The sequence below is a fragment of the Schistosoma mansoni genome, chromosome 6 (genome assembly GCF_000237925.1).
Source record: "Schistosoma mansoni strain Puerto Rico chromosome 6, complete genome".
Lineage (NCBI taxonomy): Eukaryota > Metazoa > Platyhelminthes > Trematoda > Strigeidida > Schistosomatidae > Schistosoma > Schistosoma mansoni.
Window position 1 is genome coordinate 13,938,850 of NC_031500.1, and position 18,328 is coordinate 13,957,177.

The window sequence follows — 18,328 nt, forward strand, 5'->3', positions numbered from 1 at the left end:
AGGACTATGATTTACATTTTCTTTTTCCTTTTCTACCGATAATATACTTGGGTAATGCCTGGAAGTATTGGTGATCCACTACTACTAGACACGGAAGCCAGTTAAGTGAAACCTTCTTCTATTCCGTCTACATCCATTTGAACCATTTGAAGGGGTCAAGGTCATTTTCCGATTTTGGAAATATCATCCTATTTCACTCTAGATAAAATACGTAAACTGATCAAAGCTATTTGTGACTGAATTCTTATCGGATATCTTCCTAGCCCAATTGTCCCAAATACACTAATGGTAGTAAGTCTTAATGAACCGAATAATAGCATCTCTAAGCTACTTGGTGTGCAAATTAGTTGTGAACTTACGAATTTAACTAATCTAAGTCCTTCATGTGACGATTTTCGTTGGTATTTGAAGGTACAAACGCTCAAATTATAATGTTGACCTCAAATGACTAGGTAAAATGCGGGAACTGTGGCGAAGATACTCATGATTATGTATATATTGATGGTTTAGTAAGTTGGTGAGCCCATATGCTCTGATAATTTCAGGAAAAGACACCAATCCAAGACAGTCGTGGGGATGCGAATTTAGTAATCCGGTGCAAATTTTGTAAACGAGTTTCAAATGCGGGTATGCAGTCTGTTTACATGTTTTGCACCCTTCAAGATCTGATATTTAAAAAGAGGTTTGCAATTCACTGACTACTTATTTTTAAGTTGGACCTACCTTCCAGCAAAAGTTCATTGGCTCGTTCCATTTGTGATTCACGCAAATACTTATTGTAAAACGACTTCACTGGAAGGAAATCTGTCAGGATTAACACAGGTTCATCAACCTACTATCCTTATTACTGAAGACTTGGTGGATACCTGCCACAGTACACATTTCTGGCCGTTTTTCACTTAGACCACTGAACCATGGTTTTTGATAAATCGTTACATTGAGCTGATAGTGGAATTTTATAAGCTATCAATTTTAGAACTCCGACCCTATCCCACGCAAATGTTATACACATGTAAACTACGTAGTAGTTTTCAACTTACTCTAGTGACTTATTCAATTATTCTGGAGTCCACAACAACCCTATTCACACTTGTGCCAAGCTGCGATCAAAAACTGACCCAAAGACTACATTTTAGGATGACTTAAATATGGGCATGACTTCGTGATGCTAATGGGGCTTATTGTGATGGGGAATGTGTCTGTTAATAATCAAACAATAATAGGTTGGGTAAAATTCAATGGACCGTAAGTCCAAACATAATAAGATCCAAAGTAAAATGTTGTTTAGCCCTTTATTTTCCTTACGGTTGCCTCTACGTTTTTGATAACTGGGTTAGTTGTACTGTTCGATTCTTGAAATTCTCGATAGACGAAATAGATTTTTAATCAACAACTCAATGTCCTTTAGTCAACAGACTTTGTAGAAAAAGTAGTGCGACTCATTAATCATGTGAATATCCATGTATCCAGCGTCAAATCGCAATTTATAAGTGTTAGTGTCACCGACTGATGCTATTAAAAAACGGTGTGTATATAAAAGCAAGCAGTTACAAATCGTGTACTGTAACCACTAAGTCATCGTTTTACAATAGTCTGGAATACTAACCTTATGTTCTAAACCTTTTGAGTAAGTTAAACTTTGCAAATACTTCCACGTGTATGTAGTAGGACTACCGGCTTTCCTAAATTTTGGTCAGATTGTTCTCAACCCAATCTTTTAGTTAAGGATCAACGAAACGTCTAGAAACCTGGACCAGAGAATGCTTTTTAAATAAAGAAGTCTGTTTTTTGTCGTTCTGTTCAATCATTTCAGTGGGTATTTACCACCTAGTTTTCATTCAGTATATATAGGCTGACATTGTTTTATGTATAAAACTGCAGTCATTAAGACAGATTGTTTTCATGGTTCCAAATTTTAGATATCATTCCTGGCAGCATACTTCCATACTCACTTGACGATTCTGGTCATTTCAAAACCATTGCAAAGTTTGACTGTCGTGGTTTAGAATTTACTGAATTTTCTCCTCGTTCTGGTTGGTCTGCTTCAAGTGTCAACTCCGATGCGGTTTTTGATGACATTTCATTAACAGATGAGGTGAAACAATAAATTGCAATTATTATTATATTTAGTTTTAATACTAATGAAAATGATCCCAATTATTTATTACAAAATTTATTAACACATTACTAGGGCCATCACACCCAGTATAACTGTCTGTAAACATCAGATTTTTAATATGTACTACTGTTTCCATGTGGATTGTTTACTTGCCTCAAAGAGTAGGAATGACTTTAGTTTCGCTAGTAGCTACGGTGAATCGCACGTTATGTAAACATGTTATTACGCGTTATTTATCAAGTTTTGTTGACTTCTTTTACTTCGGTGGACTATAGTGTTGTACCTCGTGTAGTTAATTTCCGGGTTATTTCTTAGATCAACCACTTATTTACGTGTATTGTATAACCTGATGGATCTAAAAACTTCATATGCACTAAAAACAAACCCTTAAATTGTAAGTAATGTAAAAATATTAAGCCCGTATTTTTTTGATGCATCTAACCACATTTCTAGTTCATTTCGTTCCGTAATAAAAGCTTAATAACCATGTCCGGCTTCATTTAAATGAACCAGTACATGTTCTAAATTTATTCTCTAATCTTGCACTCTTATTTCATTATTATTAGTTTCCTATCCTTTTTACTCCAGATTTCAATCATTTCATACCTATCATAGAATCACGGCGATATTGATGTCTTTCGTTCACTCAAGTATTCCTTGTTTTTAAATACTCTATGGGGATTTTTAAATTAATACATAAAATTATGAGATAAGAGAAATAATTACGTTTTTGACATTTATTACTGTTGTTGTATTTACTTTCATTTCTTCAGATTTGGTGCGATTATGATGAGAAAGGTAAATGTGAAGTCAGCATACAAAATTTTCAAAGTCAAATAATTAAACTGAAATGTTAATAACTGAATATTTGTGATTTGTTTAACTTCGTGTTTGTATTTTGTATATTATTATTCAAAAATAAAATACTTGTCTTTTTCTTAACTTACTGAAGTTAGGTATCAATGGAGTTCCAAAGAATTCCAATATTTTTTATGAGAGGAATAAAAGTAAATTGACTTGTTGCAAGAAAAAAAAAGACGATAGCTGTAAATATTTATTGGATATCAAAACTATCACATAGAACTACAACAAAATTTGACACATATACATCGATTCAAGCTACCATATTACATTAGTATAGTGAGACAAAACTATTTTAAGGCAAATCCCAGAGTAGCAGAAGTAGCAATAGTATTGGTAGTAGCGGTAGGAAAGATGGATTTTAGAAAACAAAAAGTATAACGGGATTTTTGGAATCTATTTCAAAAGGATGACAAGGAGTGAAAGCAACGACGCCATTGAAAACAATTCTAAGGCTTTTCCCAAACTTTACCCTTTGGACACAGTAATCACGTGGACTGCATCTGGACCAGCTGCTCTTCCTCGTTTCAGATTAGCCATAGCTTCTTGGACTTCATTTAGAGTCCGGGGGCCTACTTCAATGTCCCACTCAGGTTGTTTTGGAATAGTGAGTAGTTGTAAAATAGCTGAACTGATCCTTGAAGTGTTCTGCCCATCGTTTTAAACGTCTGGACTGAGAGCAGATAGGAGTGTCGTCGTTTTCCGAGATTGTCTCACTTACACTTGACTTCCTAAGTCCTTTTTTTTCATTAGTCTATAAAGCTGTCTTGTGTTACCCACAGACACTGCCTTTTCCATGTCTTTTGCTCTCTTTGTCCATCACTGCTCACGATCGTTCTGTAGACTTTTGGTTAACATAGATCTGATTTGTTTTTGCTCTTCATTGTAGGATGAGTTTACGAGAGTCTAACAGTGCAACAGATGTCGTAGAAATCCACTGGTCCTTCGTGACCCTTTGGTTCAAACCACTAGTAGATGTCGCTGCTGTTCGTATATCCTTCCAAGCAACATCTTGGTCAGCCTCGTTCTCATAACTACCTAAATGTGACCTCAGTTGTCCCTGGAATTTACTTTTGGCTTTCTCCTCATTGATTTCAACTCTAATGGGTCTTCCTAATATGGTTTCCCGCATCCAGTGAGGCGCAAGCGAATACGCGCTCCTATTAGAACATAATCAGAGTCTAAACATGTATTACAGAACGAACGACAGTCTTCTACCAATGACTGATGGAAATATGGTCTATTTCAGTCCATCGTTGGTTTGGTGCAGGCGGTCATCATGTTAGACCATGTCTCTTCTTATGCTTAAAATTAGTGCTTGTTAAAAATAAAAGATTGTCTGAGCACAGTTTCACCATTGCCTATTCGCTGAGTCGGAATACTAAAATACTCACCTAAATATCTTTCTGTTTGGTTTAAGCTACCTAACTGGGTATTAAAGTCACTGCTACAAGTACTATATCTGAGTTTTTAATTTTTTGAAAAGGTGCAGAAATATTTTTGTCAAAGTCATTTTTCACTTCATATGGGTGCAGTTAGTAAGAGTGTAGGCAGAAATGACGAAAAGGCAACGACGACATGTGTCCCCATCCTTACAAGTTCTTATGGAGCTGTTTAGCCGAACAACACATAGGCATATGCCTAGGCGTTATCCACTCGGCGCGAAGGTAATGGGTTCGAGTTTCAGAGTGAACATCAACTCTGAGATGCAGGTACGTCCAGCTGACGAGCCCCAAATAGGACGAAACGCGCGTCTTGGATTCCACTGCTAGCCACTATCCATCTTTGCTCACAATCAAATGTATTGTTTCCAGAGAGAGAGAGAAAATCCACATAGTACAGGAAACTTATTTTAGAAGTCTACAGAATAATCTATAAACCATAAATACTACAATATAGATATTACTGAGGTACATGTGTATTCGCATAGACAATATCACAGTGTTTCTTTTATAATAGATACATAAACAATGTTTAAATATATCACACAATACAGAAGAAAGAAAAACACAAAACAAAAACACCACAAATACAAAACAAAGAAACAAATGAACTAGAGATTACAATGAGCAACCAATAGTTCAATACATGAAAAAAAAAACAGAAAAAATGCTGAAAGTTTTCGAACCGGAGTGTGAAAGAATATAATAACAATAGCATGAATAGATTGATATTTTAAAAGTACACAGATACGAATTGTGTGTATATATATGTATATTATTAGTAGTAAAGTATATCAGTAGTATGAATAAGTACAAACTGAATTGGAAAGAATATTTTTTGTAATTCAGTGAAGATGAAAAAACAAAACCAACACTTGAGAGTAAGTAGTACACAAACAAAGTCTATAACTATTCTTTTTTAACACAGTGGATATATCTATTTATTCAAAGACATGATGTATGTATAAATGTAATAATGAAGTGAAATGAAAAAACAAACAAGTAAACACAGACTATTAGAAAAAAGTTTTTTTGTTTAATGAATACATATTTTCAATTCGGTAGTTAGTTAATTTTATTAAGGACATAGTATTAAATTCGTTGGATTTCGAATAGACGAACATTGGTTTCATACCAGATAGGTGGAGTGATATTCCTATGAATATGAAGAAATAAAGATATAAGTATAGGGAGAGTTTATGAAGTGTTCGGGTTTCATAATTTGTACTACGCAAAGATCTTACCTAAACCACTGAATACCAAGAAGGATTGAATGACAGTTGTCCCGTCGTAATACGAGACTCATCACACGAGATTAAATGTGAGATAATTATCCAATAAGGATAATAGAAGACGGTCACGCAATATCACGAAATGATTTAAGTCATACGTTTACAACATTGGGAAATCCTGATTCTAAACTAATGGTGTACATGGGTTCCAGGATCCTCAGGGGAAAAATGGCCTATGAACCTATTGTTGGTCACCAGCTATCGTGGGACTACACCTCCTAAAGTTTCTCCACTGCTTCATGGATTAGACCTTCAGGTCAAAGGCTTGGGGAGTGGCTTGCTAAGAAAATCACCTGCTTCGGTTTGGGAGCCCTGGTAGTAATTCAAGCCCTCACACAAACCGAATGGTGAAGTGTGACGTATGTATATTTGGTGTCTCCTTGTACTAATATTTATGTGTTTAAATAAATAAATAAAAGATTAAATCCTAACTAGTAAGTGTTTAAAGGTACATTTAATAAATAGAATTTACTCAAATAATATGATAATCAAGATGTTAAAATATGTAAATAAATATTATATGCATTATAATATATTTTAGCGTTTTTTTAGCGAGTTAGTTTTCTACGGGATGGGGTCGCTAACCCCAGCAAGTGTGGTAACTACAGAGGAATCACTCTTCTTTCAATACCAGGAAAAGTTTTTAACAAGGTATTGTTAAGCAGAATGAAGAACTCCGTTGACGCCCAACAGGCTGGATTCTGTAAGGATCGATCATGTACTGACCAAATCACAACTTTACTGATTATTATTGAACAATCAATCGAATGAAATTCACCACTCTACATCAACCTCATTGACTACGAGTAAGTATTTGATAGCATAGATAGAACAACACTATGGAGGCTTCTTCGACACTACAGCGTGCTTGAGAAGATAGTCAATATCATGCAGAATTCCTATGATGGATTAAACTGCCAAATCGTCCACGGAGGACAACTCATTGACTCGTTCGAGGTTAAGACCGGTATCAGTCAAGGTTGATTACTCCCACCCTTTCTCTTTCTACTGGTGATCGACTGGATCATGAAGACGTCAACATCTGGGGAGAAGCACAGGATACAATGGACAGCTAGGATTCAGCTGGACAATTGACACTTCGCAAATGATCTGACTCTTCTATCTCACACGCAACAACAAATGCAGGAGAAGACGACCAGTGTAGCGGTAGCCTTAGCAGCAGTAGGTCCCAACATACACAAAGGGAAAAGCAAGATTCTCCGATACAACACAACATGCACTAATCGAATCACACTTCACGGAGAAGCTTTTGAGGATGTAAAAACCATTACATATCTGGGCAGCATCATTGATGAACACGGTGGATCTGTTGCAGATGTGAAGGTGCGAATCGGCAAAGCAAGAGCAGCATATTTACAATTGAGGAACATCTGGAACTCAAAACAACTGTCAACCAACACCGAAGTCAGATTTTTCAATACAAATGTCAAGACAGTTCTACTGTATGGGGCGGAAACCTGGAGAACTACGAAGGCCATCATCCAGAAGATACAGGTGTTTATTAACAGTTGTTTACTCAAAATACTTCAGATCTGTTGGCCAGATACTAACAACAACTTACTGTGGGAGAGGACAAACGAGATTCCATCCGGTGGAGGAAGAAATCAGGAAGAAGCACTGGAAGTGGATAGGACACATATTGAGGAAATCACCCAACTGCGTCACAAGGCAAGCCCTCACATGGAATCCTGAAGGCCGAAGGAGAAGAGGAAGACCAAAGAACACAATACGTTGAGAAATGGGGACAGACATGAGAAGAATGAACAACAATTGGATAGAACTAGAAAGGAAGGCCCAGGACGTGGTGGATTGGAGAATGCTGGTCGGCGGTCTATGCTCCATTGGGAGTAACAGGCGTAAGTAAGTAAGTATAATATATTTTAGAATGATATTTAGAAATGTGACATGAACTACTTGGATGGATATACTATGAATAAAATCAGTGAACCTTAAGTGGGAGTTCATTTTTCGGTACAAAATTTTTTGAAACTACCTAAATACCTACCTACCTATCAATGCCCATCGATAACACTATAATAATTTATGGACGAATCAGTGAAAGCAAAGATAGCAAGTATTGGATTTTGGCGCGAGATTCATTCATTTATATGGTTAAATAGCATCTGAGCATAATAGCTGATGTAATTTCGTGATGAACACCCTAACTTTTAAGTTTTAATCTTAATTTGATTTCCTCATGCCAATTTATAACCTAGCTACATGGCTCATTCCAACAGTCAATGATTTCATGGACTGATGCTACATCTTGATTTGGGAGCCCCTAGACACTTTCTGCCAGTCCACTTCCTCACGCCAGCAAACATCCCGCGTCAAAGTAAGCATAACTTTAGCTAAAAAGTGAAAATACACTTCCCGATTACGAAAATTATCATTGTCAAAACGATAGATGGTATATACGCAATGCCTAAACTTACCTTAAATATATTATACCCCATAAATAATTACGAAACCATATGGTTGTACCAGTATTTGACTGATATTTACGGATAAGTATTGGATGTGGTACAGGCAACAAGCCAACAAGAGTACCATTTTGAAGGAAACGAACAATCTCAGTTTCATCTGTTAATCCTCTAAAATAACGAAACAAAAGGTTATTATACTTTAATGAGTCATTACAGTGGAACAAAATGGAATGTGTTTTGTACATTGAGAGAGGAGTGAGAAACTAAACTTCTTGGTCATCACAATTAATCATCCCATGCATGCAACTCTACATTCTCTAGATATTGTTGAGTTTTCGGGACTAAATGGTTTAATGACGAAGCCACTGTTGTCCAGAATGACAATAACAGCTCCACCAATAAACCAAATTGTTTAGAAAATCAAACAACACCGAAATCATCCACCTGATCTATATATCTTTTAAATCACTCTTCATTCTACTTTACTCATTATGATATGGGCAGAATACGAAAGCATTTAACTTTCAGTGAACCTTCATTCTAGACGAACGACTTCGAGTAGCGCCAGACAGAATATTTTACGCTTCTTACTACCCAATAAATAAATGAGTAAACAGACAGTCAAAATCGATAAGACTCGAATGTATATGATATGGTGGTGATTCGATGTGGCTTATAAGTTTTTTTCCAAGTATTGTAATCAGTTTTCCCAACTGTTTTTAACACATTATGCTATTGTGTCTTGTTTTTTTCATCGAGCTACATTTCTCAATAATAGAATTACATCTAAAATATTTAATACTACAATTGATTTAAAACGTCCACATACATGACTGTAGGCTCAACTATGATGATAGTTAGTGACAATGATTGTCTGTCCAAATCAAAGTCCAGTACTTACAGATTTTCCATGATAGTCTAGTTTTATTTGACTCATGAATTCAATTATTAAATATTTAAGATGTTTATTCTGTGTTCTTCATCAGACTATATTAAGTATCAGACTTGACAGATACTTAAGAATAAAGCAGCAGTCTCGCAGTCTGACGGCAAAGTTGTTCAACCGATTGTATAAGGATGTGACGTCAGTAAAGATAATCAGCATCTGTAGCGATGTTACCGCTTCAAAGCGGGAGGGGGTTAGACAAGGTCAGCGACTTCCCCCATAACTTTTCGTCTCCCACGGTAACTGTTCTAAAGTACGGAGCTAACACATTGTGGTCATATCGCACATCCTTACCAGGTAGTCTACACCTATTTACATGGCTCAGTCCCATTGTTAATGACTTCATGAACTGATTACACATCTTGGTTTGGCCAACATCAGTTGTTTTCTAATCCACTCCTACGCTAGACGACATCGCTTGTCGAGGTAAATGGTGGTTGGGCATTTGTAACACATGTTCCACGCAGCTCAGTTGAAGATTTGCTACATCATCAACCCGATTTCCAAAATTGAATAACACCCTTTGCCTAACTTCGACATCGCTTACTTAGTGGTCCCCAAATACACGAGCGATATTTCAAAGACACCTATGGTCGAATACAAGTATTCCACAAATATCCTGTATTCTTAAAGGTAACGTTTCACAGTCATAAAATGGAATAGAGCGAAGTGCTGAGCAGTAAACTAGTTCTTTGGTTGGAGGACAGATGTCTCGCCTACGCCACGAGTGACCCAAGTTGAAAAAAGCCAATCGAAATTTCTGAATAAGTGCCGAGATTTCGTTAGAAACCAGTTCGTCAGGACCGAAGATAAGCGATATGATCAGTGCTCTCAACTAATTCACTCCCTGTTATTAATTCAGACACCGATACTTGTCAGTCCTGAAGCAACATTTTGCATTTGGAAAGAGAGAATTACATCCCAAACATATTTGCATTGTTGCTTAGAGGTCAGAAGACTCTGGATTTTGTCAGCATCTCCATCAAACAAAACTATACTATTTACGTATTCCAAGTCAACAAATCAATCTCTTGAAAAGTCAAACGAAGAGAGCGTAATCTCTTAAAGAATTTCCATGACAGAGTTAGATGAAAATGACGAAATCGGATGGCCCTGACGAACATGGCATTGCCAAGTCACCTTGAGTTACATGAAAAGAAAACTTGGATCGATCTACATACGTGCTAAGTTCTACACTACTTATAACTGACCATATTTTACTATTAGATATTAAAAAAAACCTTGATTTAATGACAAGTTGTAACAGTAATAGAACTTACTTATCAATGCAGATTTTTTCAACTTGAGGCACTAATACCTGTAATAAACGCATAATTGTTTGAAAAGGCATTTTTAATTTCCAACTATGAACCCATTCTGATGTTGGTTCCCAAGTTGATGAATTTATTTCATTTAATTTTTGTAGTTTGTCGTTATTGTCATTCATTGAATGAGATGAATTACTTTGTTTACATGTGATTGTTTCAATGGAATGAAAAGATTGTGTATCAGAAGTTAATAGTGAACTGTTTTGTGTTTCTTTCGTCTGATTTGTACTTGTCAGCTGATGAGAAAAAAAACGAAGAATGAACAGAATATTACTATTAAAATGAAGAACTTATATTCTTAACAAAAATTAACTGATCGACAGAAATTCGATCAACACTCAACGGACTAGGTAAACATGACAATTATTCGCTAAACACTTGCGAATATTTCAGTTCAACTCAAGGTTAATCATAGTCCGTTTAAACAACTCATTAATAATGTTTTAAACTGTAAAACTGAATGATATGCATTCCGATCTCATAGAGGTTATCAGTTCTCTTAAGACTGCAAATACACTTCGATGACGGTTGCTACCTGTCATATCCTAGTGAAGAAGTAAGTACGGATAACTCACGGGACCTATTATTGGACGATTATTCTATGTATATTCCTATTGTATAACTATTCAGTAACTAGATTATGTATATCTATATTCATCTTATTATAAGCTTCATTTTGACCTATTGATTATTATTATACGATTTACTGTTCCTAAATTATACTCAGTTTATTGATTATTGTCTCCCACGCTCACAGCCACATTTGGCTTGATTTTGTACAAATATTATTTTCTATTTTATGGTGTGATGTGGTCTGTCTGTCTGGTATATAAACCGAGTATGCTTGAAATAAATGATTCGCATAACAGAAGCTGCAATTGATGTTCTGAACTCAATTGGAAGGGCTAGGCGGATAAGGGACCAATAAGGATGCTAGGCTGCTCACACCGGTTGGACGTCATTGATTTGGCACAGTGGTAAGATTAGACAAGTCGTATTTCGATTGGTGAGTAAATCACGTGACAAAAAGCCGGACATAAAATCACAACAAATTGCCAGACGGCCTTTCATTTTTTAATTTATAACACCACCTGCTAAGGAAAACTTAGGTGTAGGGTTTCTTGTTTACTACCCTCAAAAAGTAAAGTTATTGATAGGCTGTGAATTTAACAATGTCAACAAATATAAATAGACAATTCGAAATGAAGTTTATTTTTACAGTTTACATATATTGACACTTCAAGATTATGCGTTAAATAGCAAATGAAATGGATTGATATTTTAATAATTGACACCAGAGAGACTGATATAATGCGACGAGTGGTGTGAAATTACAACTTGTAAGAGTAACATATGAAGGATTACCACTTATGTTTTTATTGTTTAATTAATAGACGCTTAAACTGTTGTATTTTTGTATTCTTCTATTCTCAAGATTTCGTTTGACCTATAAATCGGAGTCATACATCTTATTGTTCCAAATTTATCATTAATTAAATATTTTCCCTTTGTTTTATATCATTTATGACTAAGCTATATAAACATTGTAATTTCTTAAGTATGTTGTTATGTGGTCAGACATAGAAGGTATGAGTTTTAAGTCATGATTAAATTGAGTACAACATAGAACTGATCTGCTTTCTACCTTTGTTTCTAACCGGGTTAGAGGGTTCTTGAAGACCGATAAACGTTAACATCTTGATTACCATTCATTGGTCGGTATGTCAATCGGTACTTAAGAGGTTATCAGTCCTACAACCAATATACATGGACTAACTGATAATCGGACTAAAGAGAGAGAGAGATTCAGACAACTAATTTTCATGATTGCTGCTCAATCACACGGGACCCAATAAAATCTACCAAAAAAACTGTTTTTTAAATAAGAGGCAGACAGAGAAAAACTGAATAACTTACAGAACTCTCTGATATTCCAGATCTATTTATTGGGTATTCTTGAACATTATGTATTGTTAAATCTCTATCAGATTCATCGTTATTATTAGTAGTAGTACTATCCACTGGAGTACGCTGACTAGGTGAAGAATGTGATATTAAATTATTCTCAATTTCTGCATGATAATTTGAGAAACGTTCATCTAATTGAGTAGCATTGCCTAAACGTTTACCTGTCATTTTATGTAATGGAGGAACATCTGCTAGACTGGCTTGAATCGAATCACTAGGTTTACCAACCACCTTTAGTTCACTTAACTTGATTAAAAAATCGAAAAAAAGAAGAATATTTTCGAAGGGCAATATCACTGAAAAATAAAATTATGAAAGTTTAAAGAAATAAATGTTAGTTTACGAAAATGCTTTCTGTAGTTTAGTTTTTACTATTCGAATTGTACTTTGGTTTGAATCATCTCTGGTCGTTCAAAAACGTACTAAAGCTTTGAGCAAAGAAGGAGTTAAATGATATTGCAACATTTTACGTAAAAAGTTTGCTGTCCGTCATTTAGCTTTTCGTAGATGTAAAACCCATTTCTGGACTGTTTTATTGTGAGACACAGCATTGTGAAGGTGATATATGATTTAGTCACCTATACAGAACATTGGAAGAAGAAGATAGTGACGACTACAATTGTAAACTTTAGAATTCTAAGGTGCTGAACTTTGTAAGATTTTAGTCATTACATGGTCAATTAATAACCTGCAACTGCTTCATAAGATGATGTGTCACGATCTTCTTTCGAATTACTTGAAGATCAAATTTTTTCACGCCCGTGGTTGGTCGCGTAACAGACCGCCAAGATGCTGAGAATCCAAAATTAAGCTAAACATATAATGTTGAGCAAAGCGATAAATATTATTATGAATAATATTTAGACGGTAAAATTATATAATTGGATGAAAAAGTACTTAATATCATACAGTAAATTACCATAAAAATAAACTTCAAAGAGAAAGGAAGCAATATAGTCTCGCGCGAAACCGGTACATTTTAGCATACAGTCATAATTACTAATTTGAAGAGGTAAGAGTATTTCACTTTCACCAATCATTGAACCTGTCTTCCAGCAGAAATAGTTGTAGAGCTTAATGCATCTTTTAGGAGTTGAAAAGCCTCTTCTGTAGCTACCGTCGTGTGCAATTCCTTTGAGAGACCTTTCAACACAACTGTTAAGAGATATGTGCGCACATTAAAGTATAAAGTTTCTCAAAAGAACCCGGTATCCAATACTCTTTTATTATTATCACTTTGATAACGTAGCAAAGCCTTAGGAACTTAATACATGTCCATGACCATAAGAGAGGAATAATGCTAGTAATAAGATGCTGCATGCTAAGACATAAATCAAAATGCAGGTTGAGATGTCAACCAAGTGCCCATTGATCTAATTTACGCTGGTATTATGGAACTTACGGCATGCAACCAATGAAAGAAGTGTACATTGCCTTACAAATTCGTAAACAAAGCATGGAGACGGGCACGCCGATGATACATCATAGTTGAAGTCTAGTGATCAATCTCGATAAATAAATTGCACGCCATGGTAATCGGTGGTCGGGCATGAGTAATACAAGACCCAACCATCTAAGTAGATAAAGATTCACAACCTCATCAACTGACTTACTATCATTTCCTAATACCCTGTGTCTAACCTCACTATTACTCACCTGGTGATCCTAGGAGTTGCGAGCAATATTTCTAAGATATACTAGAAATACTAGTAACTTACGAGTATCTCCTACTTTAAAGTAGAAGAAGTAGAACATAACGTGGTGCTGCGCAGTATTCTCGTCCTTTGGTTGATGGACGGACAGCTCGACTCCGCCATAGGTGACGTGAATTGGTATAAATCAAGCAAGCTTTTTGAATCCGTGTAGAGATTTCGTCAGACACCGACCCATTAGGGTTGATCAAACTTCCAAGATAAGGGAAGTTATCGACGAGTCCGACTACTTCACTCCCTATCCTTAGTTCAGGTGTTGACGCAGGACAGACCTGAAGTAACAACATGCGTTTAGAGGAGGAGAAACGCATCCCAAACATCCTTGGTATTGCTGATCAGTGCTACTAAAAGACTCAGTATTTTATTAGCGTCTTCACCAAACAGGACTATGTCATCTCTGTATTCCAAGTCAATAAATGGACCTCCTGGTAAGAGATCGATTTCTAGAATTTAACATAATCTTTCTCATCGTTGATTTCTAATCTAGGGGTCTTCCTAATGTGGTTTTCCCGCATCCAGTGAGGTGCAAGTGAATACGTGCTCCTATTAGAACATAATCAGAGTCTAAACATGTATTCCAGAACGAACGACAGTCTTCTACCAATGACTGATGGAAATATGGTCTATTTCAGTCCATAGTTGGTTTGGTGCAGGCGGTCATCATGTTAGACCATGTCTCTTCTTATGCTTAAAATTAGTGCTTGTTAAAAATAAAAGATTGTCTGAGCACAGTTTCACCATTGCCTATTCGCTGAGTCGGAATACTAAAATGCTCACCTAAATGTCTTTCTGTTTGGTTTAAGCTACATAACTAGGCATTTAAGTTATCTGCTACGAGTACTATATCTGAGTTTTTAATTTTTTGAAAAAGTCATTTTTCAATTCATATGGGCTGCAGTCAGTGGGAGCGTAGGCAGAAATGACGACAAGGTAATGACGACGTGTGTCCATATCCTTCTGAGTTCTTACCGAGCTGTTTAACCGAACAGCACATAGGCAACTGTTAACAGGGATCCATTCTAATAGTGCTTCTTCTGCCCTCATACTTCGTACTATTCCTACAGCGACCAGTCCACAAGGACTTGCCGTCGGGTCACCAGATAAACGGAGTGTGCATCTCGTCAGCTCCTAGTTTTGGCTAGGTGATGTCAAGTGAACGACCACACTAGGATCTTGTATGCGTGTTTCGGAGACACAACATACATCAATGGTACGAGATTTTAGGGTCCTAGTCAAGGAGGCATGTTGACCGATTGGACATAGGGTAAGTACGTTGAAAGATCCAATGTGTAGTTCGGAGTGAGGTTTCAGTAGACCTGGGACAGTGTTTCGCGCACAAGAATCGTTGGCTATGGTGACACTTGAGAAGGAAGTCAAAAGAGGAAGTTTACAGATGATAGTCGAGGTAGGAAGAATAATAGTACATAAACGAAACAAAACAAACCCGAGAAGATACTTGATCCATGGACTCGACAAGACTTGAATTGTCAACATTACTACTATCAACATTATCATTATCGTTATTATGATAAACGGATGATTCACCGGATAAACAAGTGGAAGTGGACGACGATTTTGATATTTCCGATATTGGTAAAGGTTTACAAACAGAAGTATCAACAGATTTTTTAATCCCACCACTGTTGCTAGATGCTCGAGATGAAGTACTAGTAGGAACAGTAGTAGTAGATTCCATTGTAATATGACCACTGCATTGAAATTTCATTTGTTTATTAATTATACTATTAATAGTAGGTTGATCAGTGGGTAAATTAGCTAGCCGATAGAATATTTGACGTTTCCTAATTATAGTATATACTAAATTGCTATTACCTGGAAAGAGAGAGAGAAGGAAAAATAAGAAATAAAGCGAAATATAAACAAGGTTAATGCGATAAAATAACCACAAAGCAAGAACCTATTTGATATGGATAGAAGAAAAGTACTAGATTGGTTAGAAGAAAGTTAACGTTTGTGAAATTTTCCTTACAAAGGAAATAATTGCTGGCACAATGAAATCCAGACCTGAATGTACATATAAGTGTAGATGATAAGTATTTCGAAAATATGAAGCTAAGGTTCTACAAATTTAATAGCTGACAATAACTGAAACATTGAATTAATTAGATTATCAACTCCTCTACCGAGTGTACATATTTATGTAATTAGCATTAAGCTACACTCTACCTGTAGTGCAGTGATTCTAACCGGTTACCTCAAAATGCCCTGGTACGGCCGAGGGTGGGGAGAGACAGCTCTCCATCTAAAAATGCTCTCACATGGCCACGTGTATAAAACCACTGCCAGGGAAGTCCTACTCACTGCCTTCTCGCATCAGAGGTGGTGTTTACGAAATTGAGAGGACGAAAAGCCAATGTCCGGTGCCTTAGACGGGTCGGTGGACACAGAAAGTCCACCTAGGGGAGTTGGAAAACTCTGATTCAAAACCAATGGTGCACATGGGCTCCAGCACCCTGAGGGAGCAAATGGTGTATGAACCAATCGTTGGTCACCGGCTACCATGGGACTGCTTCTCCTCACGATGCTCCACTGCCTTGTGGATCAGATCTTTCGGTCAAAGGCTCCGGGTGTGGGCCTCTAAAAAAACCACCTGCTTCAGTTTGGGCACCTGGGCAGTATCACAGCCCTCACACAAATCGAATGAGATTTGTATGGCGCATATGTATCTGGTGCTTCCTTGTACCAGTACTTATGTGTTAAATAAATAAACAAAAAATAAATTCAGTTTAGGCACCTGGGCAGTATCACAGCCCTCACACAAATCAATGAGAACTGCTACTGGCCTCATTGTTATTGTGTGGCGCATATGTATTTAGTGCCCCCTAGTATAAATGTTTAATGTGTTTATGTGTTCAAATAAATAAACCGGTTGCCCAAAACAAAGAGGGTGGAGTGGAGTTGCAACCTGATATTTAGTGGCTCAAAGCCAAATGTCTTAACCACTGAGTCAATGTTTTAAAAAACTCATAATTATAAATAAATCTTAAGAGAGGGTAATTTTCGAGAGAACTAGATATCATTCACGATATTTACAACACGAATAGCACAACTTAATCTTGTGTGACTAACGTACAGAGGTACAGAAGAATTTACACAAAAACAAATACCATATACTGAAAAAAGCGGCTTAGTGATATAAGGATTCAGCTTACAGGCACCGCTAGGTTGCAGATTCGAACAATTGTTCCACCCAGTTTGGTATGGACAGCTAAATGGTATCACCAGCTCTCACATTTAAAATTACATCTCCAAGAAAAGTATATAAACATGTACTTGGTTAGGGCTAGCTAAAAGTCCTGAATATTGCATTATCTGGTCAGGCTAAAAGTAGGAAAAGCTGATCACTATTTTTAACCAAAGAATGCGAGCGAGCGAATCGACAACCTAAAAGATCCGTACGTAAATTCGTTACAAACTCAAACATTTCCCTATTGTATTTTCATTGTTCAGCTTTGTTGCAAAATGTATTTGCTCGCTTATAATTTTTGTTCTGATTTGGAGAGGAGTCATGTGAAGATGTCATGGTCAGGGAATACAAGACAGGAGAAGAACAAAATAGTGAGGTTTTTTAAAAGGTAATGAAACCTAACTGATTAAGCAGATAAATTGTTAGTAATATCTCTTAACAGATAAGAGAGTATTTTGTATTTATGGTTATTAGCAGGACAGATTGGATCAAAACATATTTTATGAAAGACTAAGTCTGAGAGATAATAATACTGCCAAAATTGACGTGGCGGGGGGTTCAAACCCGCAAATTGCTAGTTGAAAGTCAGATGCTTTAACCACTAGACTGTCGCTCTATAAAACTAACGATAAACTGGAGGTTGAAAAGGATAAATAAAGAAAATGAGAATAGACAATTCAAACACGCTTACCATCAAATTGATATTGAATAATATTATTGAATACTTCTAATAACAGAAATACCAACTGATGATTTGACGGATTACTGTACAAAAACCATGGTTGACTGAATGCATCCAATAAATGCAATATTTTGTTTGATGATACCATTGATAAACTTTTCAAGTAAGGTGAAACTAGTTGGGAGAAAAAGATTTTTGGGAGAAAATAAACATACAAGAGAAGCAGGATACATTAACTACTTCAATAAGAGTTGTGAATAAACGGTAGATAAAACAATAGTGAGATTTGTAATAAAAAGATTATGGTAACTTCATTTGTCTTG

The 18,328-nt window shown here is 36.3% G+C and overlaps 2 protein-coding genes across 2 annotated transcripts in view; one reads left to right on the plus strand and one right to left on the minus strand.

The window, feature by feature from the left end:
* The first annotated feature begins 200 nt into the window (after window positions 1-200).
* On the plus strand, window positions 201-3,061 carry Smp_050880 (hypothetical protein). The gene is made up of 6 exons (XM_018798340.1): window positions 201-291; window positions 328-411; window positions 453-509; window positions 546-627; window positions 1,920-2,095; window positions 2,893-3,061. Exons 1-6 carry the CDS (start codon window positions 286-288, stop codon window positions 2,974-2,976), a joined length of 489 nt encoding a protein of 162 aa, XP_018653292.1. The 5' UTR covers window positions 201-285; the 3' UTR covers window positions 2,977-3,061.
* Window positions 3,062-5,090: 2,029 nt separating this feature from the next.
* The window catches only part of Smp_050890 (hypothetical protein), a gene marked incomplete at its 5' end in the record, with an annotated part of 31,192 nt that continues 17,954 nt past the window's right edge, over window positions 5,091-18,328 (minus strand). Inside the window, 6 exons of the mRNA XM_018798341.1 lie at window positions 5,091-5,578; window positions 8,171-8,329; window positions 10,388-10,671; window positions 12,353-12,649; window positions 15,560-15,948; window positions 18,015-18,179. Coding sequence (XP_018653293.1) covers window positions 5,515-5,578; window positions 8,171-8,329; window positions 10,388-10,671; window positions 12,353-12,649; window positions 15,560-15,948; window positions 18,015-18,179 — 1,358 coding nt within the window. The 3' untranslated portion in view covers window positions 5,091-5,514. The remainder of the gene's footprint in view (window positions 5,579-8,170; window positions 8,330-10,387; window positions 10,672-12,352; window positions 12,650-15,559; window positions 15,949-18,014; window positions 18,180-18,328) is intronic.

Coding starts and splice junctions, on each gene's coding strand:
- Smp_050880 (XM_018798340.1), top strand. Junction 510..545: donor ATGTATATATTGATGGTTTA/GTAAGTTGGTGA, acceptor TGATAATTTCAG/GAAAAGACACCAATCCAAGA. Junction 628..1,919: donor TAAACGAGTTTCAAATGCGG/GTATGCAGTCTG, acceptor TCCAAATTTTAG/ATATCATTCCTGGCAGCATA.